The 8,599-nt window shown below is 36.1% G+C and overlaps 1 protein-coding gene across 1 annotated transcript; it reads left to right on the forward strand.

Moving 5' to 3' along the window:
* Positions 1 to 443: 443 nt before the first annotated feature.
* LOC145119600 (uncharacterized) lies at positions 444 to 4,192 on the forward strand. The gene is made up of 7 exons (XM_079055276.1): positions 444 to 585; positions 932 to 1,951; positions 2,329 to 2,419; positions 2,500 to 2,657; positions 3,107 to 3,158; positions 3,273 to 3,443; positions 3,543 to 4,192. Exons 2-7 carry the CDS (start codon positions 959 to 961, stop codon positions 4,085 to 4,087), a joined length of 2,010 nt encoding a protein of 669 aa, XP_078911402.1. The 5' UTR covers positions 444 to 585; positions 932 to 958; the 3' UTR covers positions 4,088 to 4,192.
* The last annotated feature ends 4,407 nt before the right edge of the window (positions 4,193 to 8,599 follow it).

An 8,599-nucleotide genomic window follows, 5' to 3' on the forward strand; every position in this document is an offset into this window, starting at 1 on the left:
TTAACTATTAAATCATTCTCCCTACACGTAAATACTATTATTGCTTCTCACATATTTGATTATAAACAATAATTTGCCTGTCATCATCCAAATACCCTACAATTATCTTCGAAACAAAAATCCAATTTCTTAAAATTTTCACAGCAAAGTTGAGGAAGTGTGGCGTACACATCGATAGCAATTACTTGAATCGTCACCACCGCTGGTTGAACCGTCGCATCGGAGTTGGGTCCCGCCGTATATTCTTCACTCACCACCTTCTTCTGCGCCAATGGTGGTTACAAACATCCAAATCACAATAAAGATAAAAGTGAGAACGCCACGACAATTCTGGACAAAACGAACCCATACCCGGATTTCAGTTTCGGGTCCACCCGTTTCTTGAAGGCCCTTTCCTCTGTAGCCTGTAGTCCCCTTGTTTTGAACGTTTCCCATTAAGTCAAACATCGTCGCTTTCAAAATATTTATATAATTCCTCCAATTGCGTGCATATAAGAGAAAACTGTTTGTAGAACTAGAACTTTGCACCCGTTTTCAAATTTGGTATCCTTTTGACAGTTGACTCAACATTTAATGAGTACCCAGGTGAGAATTTTCCATTTTCCAATTTCTTATTTCATTCGAGTTTGTGTTTCATGTTTCTGTCAGAAATTATCAGTTATTGTATTGATTGATTGTGGGAAATTGTTTAATTTTGCTATACTCTGTTAAGAAATCAAAATCCCTCCTTTGATTGATCGCAATCAATCATTCAATCGCAGATTTTGATCATTAGTTGAACAAAACTCGTTCTATATCCACTTCAGTTGTTTGCAAAGTAGTTCATTGAGACTTGGGATGTTCAATATTTGGAAAGAAATCAATAATCTTGATGTAGGGTTCTTAAGTATCTGTATTAATTTGTGTGTTTTCATTTTTATTTGAGGATTAGGCTTCAAGAAGGTGAAGATTTGCGAAAATGAAAATGAGTTGTTGCAGTGAGATTGAAGACGACTTTTTCGATGCACGCGAGGTGTTTGTTTCAATGTCTGACTCAGATTCCGAACGCTACTCCGACGATTGTTCTACTTCTGGGTATAAATACGATTCATGGATTGGTAATCTTGATAGCGTCGACGAACGTCGCAATAAGTTCATAAGATCCATCGGTCTGAGTTCTAAATGGCTCGTAAGAGATGAAGAATCCGACGAGATTTCCGATGAGAAAACAGAAAACCCCAAACCCGCCGCCGATCAACAAATTCCAGACCTTGAAGACGCGTTTCTGATCCGACAGCCTTCTTTATCCATTTGGTCAAATCCCACCATCGAATTACCAAAACCTGATTTAGTAATCGAGAATTTTCAAGAAGAATCATCAATGAATCAATCATTCGACTTCGGTTTATCTTCATCTTCTCAAAAAGAAACCATAAACAGTAGTTTATTAGACAGAAGAAAGAAAGTAAAGAAAGGCTGGCTTCATAAACTAAACATCATCTCTCGACTCACAGATCATGAATCAGAATCAACGGTCTTAAATGGCGCCACGTGTACTCTTTCAGTCCCTGTTCACACTAACAAAAAGAAATCAAAAGAATTATCATCACTTTACGCCACCCAAGATTTCGAAGCACATAATGGGTCGATTTCAGTTCTTAAATTCAGTCACGATGGTAGATATTTAGCGAGTGCAGGTGATGATGGAATCGTGAAAATTTGGGAGATTTCTGAACATGATGATCCAAGAAAATATGAAATCAAAGGGAACGACACATCATCACTTTACTTTTCAAGTAATCATTTATCTGAATTGGCGCCAATTAAAGAGAAAAATAGGAGGATTAGGAAATCATCCGATTTGGCTTGTGTTATTATACCACCTAAAGTGTTTCGGATCTCGGAGAAACTGGTGCATGAGTTTCATGGTCATGAAGGCGAAATCTTGTCCCTCTCGTGGTCGAAAAGCGGGGTTAGTATAACAACAGTGTACTTTTATTTATCCGTTTATTACAGTATTCTGCTTTCGTTTAATTGTACATTGAAAAATCTATCTAAATATACGATGAAAATCATTTTCCACATTATAATCAGGTAGATTTTTTAGAGTATAACAACAATGAATTTTTATTTATTTGTTTATTATAGTATTCTGCTTTGGTTTCACTGTACTCTGAAAAATCTATCTAAATATACGAATGGAAATCATTTTTCACGGTATAATCAGATAGATTTTTCAAGGTACAGAGTTCAAATAAGAAAAAAGAATAAAAGTACAATAATACATTTTTTTATCAACATCTTGTATTTGCATAATCCTAATATTATAATCTCTTAAATGTTTTATAGTGTCTTTTATCATCATCCGTGGATAAAACCGTGCGTATGTGGAAAATCGGATACGATGAATGCCTCAAAGTTTTCATTCATAACAACTACGGTAACTTTCCCTCCAAATTCGCGTATTTTTCATGTTTTTACAGTCATTTTATTTATGCTTATTATTTATTACCAATGCAGTGACATGTGTAGAATTTAACCCTGTGGATGAAAACTATGTCATTACTGGATCCATAGATGGAAAAATACGAATTTGGGAAGCTCGTAGAAGCCAAGTCATCGATTGGATTGAAATTCGAGATCTCGTTACTGCTATTTGTTATTATGCAAATGGAAAGGTTCGTATTTTAGCTTTTAATATTTGGACAAAACCTTTACATTTTCAGTATTTTACATGAAAAACTATTACAAATTATTTTTTTAGCAAAAAAAAAAAAAAAACATTGATAATCTGAATTATTTTCATTTAAGCTATTATTCACTAAAATCAATTAACAGGTTACAAATGTTTACAACATTTCTGACCAACAAAGTGACAGGATTGGACTGTGTATTTTTAAGCATGTGTAACATGTTAATCGATATTAATAGGTAAATAACGGCTAAAACGAAAAGTTTAAATAAGTTTAAAATTTTAGTAGTTTTTCTTGAGAAACAAATTTTATAATGCTTTTTCAATTAAAACGTGAAAAATGCAAATGAGTTTTTCTTAAATTTGACATTTTATATATCGAAAAAAAAAAGTTTTTTTTTTTCACTAATTGCGATCTTGTTTTGTTAAACGCAGGGATGCATTGTGGGAACATTAGATGGAAATTGCAGTTTTTATGATATCATAGGTACGTCACATAGTGTTAAAAAAAAAAAAAAAAAAAAAAAAAACCGAAAAATCGGTTATGTAGCACATAGTGTTCTTCCATCCTTAAATTTGATGATTGAATCTGTTTTTTCAGATAAACGATTGCATCTGGATGCTCAAATTTGCGTAATGAGTAAAAAGAAATGGCCGAGACGAATAACCGGATTCCAATTTTGCCCCACCGACGCCAGAAAAGTTATAGTTTCATCGGCCGATTCACAAATTAGGGTTCTTTGTGGAATCAACGTCGTCGGAAAATTCAAAGGTAAATACTAAATACCAAATACATTACTTGATTTACATTCCGATCTGTTTTCTAGGCTATTGGAATTTGTTTTACTTACTGAAACGTATAATCACGCAGGAAACCGGAGTTCAGGAAGCCAAAAGTCGGCATCTTTCACGGCGGACGGAAAACACATCGTTTCAGCCGGAGACGACTCCAACATCTACATCTGGAACCATGTCAGCTCCGATAAGCTCGACGCAAAACCCAAAAGCAACGTATCTTTCGAAACTTTCTTCTCCCAGGACGCCTCGGTGGCCATACCGTGGTGTGGGATTAAAACCATAGCGGCGGCGTTTCCGTCACCGAGATTAACCAACACCGCCGACGTTCCTCCGAGAAGCAGGATAGATTCACCGAGAATCCCGTCGTCGGGTATAAACCGGAGTCATTTCTTGGACTCGTTGTTGAAGACTCCGGCGACGTGGCCGGCGGAAGCGCTGCCGAATCAGACTCAAGTTTGCGTGTCGCCGTCGATGCGGAAGTCGGAGTACAGGTTTCTGAGAAGCGCGTACCGGAATACTTTTGTGGCGCCGCATACGTGGGGTTTGGTGATTGTGGCGGCGGGTTTGGATGGCCGGATTCGGACTTATGTCAATTACGGGTTACCGGTTCGGGTTTAAATATTGGAAGTATGCGTTTAAAAAAAATATTGGTATATTAGTTATATATAGTACATATAAATATATACAATACAATTATACATATACAAAATTGTGATTTTTGTATACTTTCTTGTACTGGTAGACATAAAACCCAATTTCAAGACTAATATGTTTTGAGTGATATATTTTAATTGTGAAATAAAAATCACACAACAAAACAATATTCGAAAGAGAATATTTTTTTGTAGTTTTCATCATAATTTCATTGTTTCAAAACCCTAAGTATTGTTGATCTTGGAATTTGGGGTCGTGATTTCTAAACTGGTCTATATTTCATATTAGCAAATTACAACTTTGTTGTTTTATTGGTTTGTATATCAACATTTTATATAAGATGATTGATCATTGATTGAATGATTGAATCAACGTGTTTAATTTGTTGTTTAAGATCGTTGGATGAAGAATGTATTGCTTAAATACCAAATCAACATGTTGACCTACATTGGTTGCTTCAATACTAAATCAATATGTAGACAGTTATTTAAGATTGTTGAATACACTATTCATGGGTTGATCCATCAGTTTCAGCTATATATAGATACTCCTTGTCTCTAATTTCTTCTTCGATGACCATGTTGGAAAACTAATGATATTGGGTGTGACATCCCATAACTTGGTCCGAAAGAAATAATCCTTAAGGGAGGAGGGAGTCCCCTTACAACCCACTGTCACATCAATTTTTGTTTCTTTTTTTTCTTCATCTTTCCCAACCCACAACACATAGAAATATTATCTTTCTCAACCCACTCAACCCACTCAATTAAAAAAAAATACAAAACAATTAAGGTACAAGTTTTAATACACATGGTACAAGAGAAAATGAGAGAGAGAAAGTAAAAGAGATGATGAAGTGAGTTAGTGAAACCAATTAACCAACTCGTTGAAGCGGGAGTGGTACCGCCGGTAACTCTATTGCTAATTAAGATTTTACTTTTGATTGTTTTGTATTTTTTTAATTGAATGAGTTGAGTGGGTTCAAAAAGATACGATTTCCGTGTGTTGTGGGTTGGAAAAGATGAAGAAAAATAAAAAAGAAAAAATGAAGTGACAGTGGGTTCAGTGGGTTGGGAGGGAATGACTCCCTCCTCCCTAATAGAATTGTGGTGGATAATCCCTAAAATTTTAAAAACATTTTAATTGAAAATGTTATAAAACAACAAGGGGTATCCTGGAGCATCATACACATTAGCAAAGTATAAATAAACTAAGTGGGTGTTTTTGTTATTTAAAGGCCAGTTAACTATTAAACTATTTTTGTTAAATAAATGTATGGACTCTGGAGCAATGGTTTACTTTTGCATAGTTAGCAGGGCCGGCCCTAAGGAGTGCAAGGTGTGCGGTTGCACAGGGCGTCGAAAAAAATAGGGCCCGATTTTTAGCCAAATTATCTAGTTAAGGAATTTATATATATAGTTTTAATCAATTTTAATCATAAAAACGATTTGGTAGAGTTGGCTGAAGCGCCGCATTTACTTTAAGAAAACGCGAGTTCGATTCCACGGCCACGTCAATTTTTTATAACTTTTATAAATTTACAATTCCCCCCACTCATTTATAATCAATTTTTCAAATGCTGAAGATTTAATTAACACCCATTATATCTTCAACATGTAATATGCATTAATTAATTTCTTAAAATAACTAAAATGATTGGTCCATAATCAATCCTACATGCACACAATAGATAGTTAGAACAAAATAACCTAACCCTATATATATATATATATATATATATATATATATATATATATGGCCTATTTTTACTCGTCGCACAGGGCCTTCAAAATCAACGGGCCGACCTTGATAGTTACTCGAAACACCCATGAGCGAACTCCATATTTTAACAAATATTGTTATTTCCATCACAAGTCTGAATAATATTTCTTGTTGATTTAGGATCATATGTTTGGACTTAAACTTTGTTTGATTTCTAAACAGGGAAAAATGACGTAACGGCCTCTCTCTCTCTCTCTCTCTCTCTCTGGAAAATAAAACTCCATTTTAATTCAACCTACATCATCTTCTTTCTTAGTACACCTAGCAACTAAAACTAACATCGTCTCTTAAACCTATGCTCTTAGCATGTTGGTAGTGTTTGACTCTGCTCAGAGCCTTTTTGAAAGGATCTACAACATTATCATCTAATGATACTCGCTTCACCAGAAGGTATCCTTCAACCCAATGTCAAATGTAATGGTACTTTCTGTCGATATGATTGGATCTACCATGATCCATTGATTCTTTTGTCAAAGAAATCGCGCCTTCGCTATCACAAAGGAGTTCCATCGGTTCTTGAATAGTTGGAATGACTCCAGGATCTCTGATAAAGTTCTTTAGCTAAGCCGCTTCCTTTGATGCTTCACTCTCTGCAATGTACTCTAACTTACAAGTGGAATCAGCCACTATGTCTTGCTTGGAACTTTCCCAAGTAACCGCTCCACCATTCAATAAGAATACCCAACCAGACTACGAATAAAAGTTGTCTCGGTCTTTTTGAAAGTTGGTGTCACTATAACCACTCAATTTTAACGTATCACTGCCGCCAAGAACTGGAAACATGTATATTGTTCTTCGCAGATACTTAGGAATATTCTTTACCGCAATCCAGCGGGCTCCGCCAGGATTTACCTGAAATCGACTAACCATGCACAAAGCATGAGACACATCAGGGAGAGTACTTGTCATTGCATACATGATCAATCCTACAGCCGAAGCATATGGGACTCGACTCATGTCAGCTATCTCTTCATTTGTATTGGGACTTTGAGTCTTACTCAATCTTACAGTACAATTAATAGGTAATTCTCCTTTCTTGGAATTCTCCATGCTAAAACGCTTCAGTATTTTATCCAAATATGTACTCTGGCTAAGACCAATAAGGCAATCCTTTCTATCCCAATGAATTCTTATTTCATATAGGTTTCTTCCCCTAGATCCTTCATAGCGAAACATTTTCCAAGCCAAGACTTAACTTCTTGCAATATTGGAATGTTGTTTCCTATAAGGTGTATGTCATTAACATACAAGACTAGGAAGGTCACTATACTCCCACTAGCTTTGACATATACGCATGACACATCTTCCCTTCTAGAGAATCCAAACTCTTTGACTTTCTCATGGAAGCAAAGATTCCAACTGCGAGATGCCTGTTTCAATTCATAAATGGACTTCTCAAGCTTACAGACCCTGTCATGAAACTTGGCATGTACAAAACCCTCTGGCTGAATCATGTAGACGTCCTCAGATAACTTCCCATTAAGGAAAATGGTTTTAACATCCATTTGTCATATTTCATAATCATGAAATGCTGCTATGGCAAGCATTATTCTGATATATTTTATCTTAGCTACTGGTGAAAAGGTCTCATCAAATTCAATCCCTTTGGTTTGAGTAAATCCCTTAGCAACCAACCTAGCTTTGAAAATGTGTACTTTCCCATCCATGTCGGCCTTCTTCTTGAAGATCCATTTACACCCGACTATTTTTCGACTAGGTACATGATCAACCAAGTTCCACACTTGGTTATCATACATGGACTGAATCTCACTGTCCATCGCCTCCTTCCATTTTGCAGCCTCAGGTCCTGCCATTGCTTCCTTGTAGTTAGCAAGTTCGTCCAAATTAACAGTGTACATTCACTGACAAACGTATCACCATCCGTAGTTATATGGAAACCATAGAACTCAGGTGGCATACTAACCTTACTAGATAGACGAAGGGGTAATGAGATATCAACTGGCTCAAATGGAAATTCTTCCTTAAATTGAGTGTTAGTGTTGTCTGAGGTTCCTTCATTGGGTGACTCTTGAATTTCTTCAAGATCAACATCACTCCCACTGTCCTCTTTGAATATGAGCTCTTTCTCGCGAAAGACTCCTCTACGTGCTACAAATACCACGTTCTCACTAGGTCTGTAGAACAAGTATCCAAAGGACTTCTGTGGGTAGCCAATGAAATAACACTTATCTCTAGGTTCAAGTTTGTCGTGAGTGTTGGGTTTTAGTATACTACAACATCCTATGGTGCACAAACAACCCTAAATGATTTGAATCTATGTTTTCTCTAATTATACATGCAATATTGTTTCCAAAGCATTAAGCCTACAACTAGCAAACAATTGACATAAACAACATAAAATACTAGTTAGGAGTTTACCTCTTTATGTAGCTTGTAGAACTTGTTGTATTTGGCCTTTAAGAACTTAGTGCCCCAAATGTTGCACCTCAAATGGTTCACAACACACCTTAGACAAATGATGACTTTTGAGAGAGTTTGCGCACACTAAAATCGGTTATGGCTCTCCAAGACCACTCTAGCAAAACTTGTGCAACCAATTTTAGGCTATAGGGTGTCATATATATAGTGTAGGAATCCAAGTGTATGGACTAGGGTTTACCCAAGTGTATGGATTAGGGTTTACCTAAAACTTGTGCAACCAATTTTAGGCTATAGGGTGTCCTATATGGCCCC

This window comes from Lactuca virosa, chromosome 6 (assembly GCF_052849685.1).
Source record: "Lactuca virosa cultivar CGN04683 chromosome 6, Lactuca_virosa_CGN04683_v6, whole genome shotgun sequence".
NCBI lineage: Eukaryota > Viridiplantae > Streptophyta > Magnoliopsida > Asterales > Asteraceae > Lactuca > Lactuca virosa.

Bases quoted from the DNA above. Each gene is read 5' to 3' on its own strand.
- LOC145119600 (XM_079055276.1), top strand. From the start codon at position 959: ATGAAAATGAGTTGTTGCAGTGAGATTGAAGACGACTTTTTCGATGCA. The intron at 2,658-3,106 runs GTTCGTATTTTA...TGTTAAACGCAG, and splicing joins GTTATTATGCAAATGGAAAG to GGATGCATTGTGGGAACATT. The intron at 3,444-3,542 runs GTAAATACTAAA...ATAATCACGCAG, and splicing joins CGTCGTCGGAAAATTCAAAG to GAAACCGGAGTTCAGGAAGC.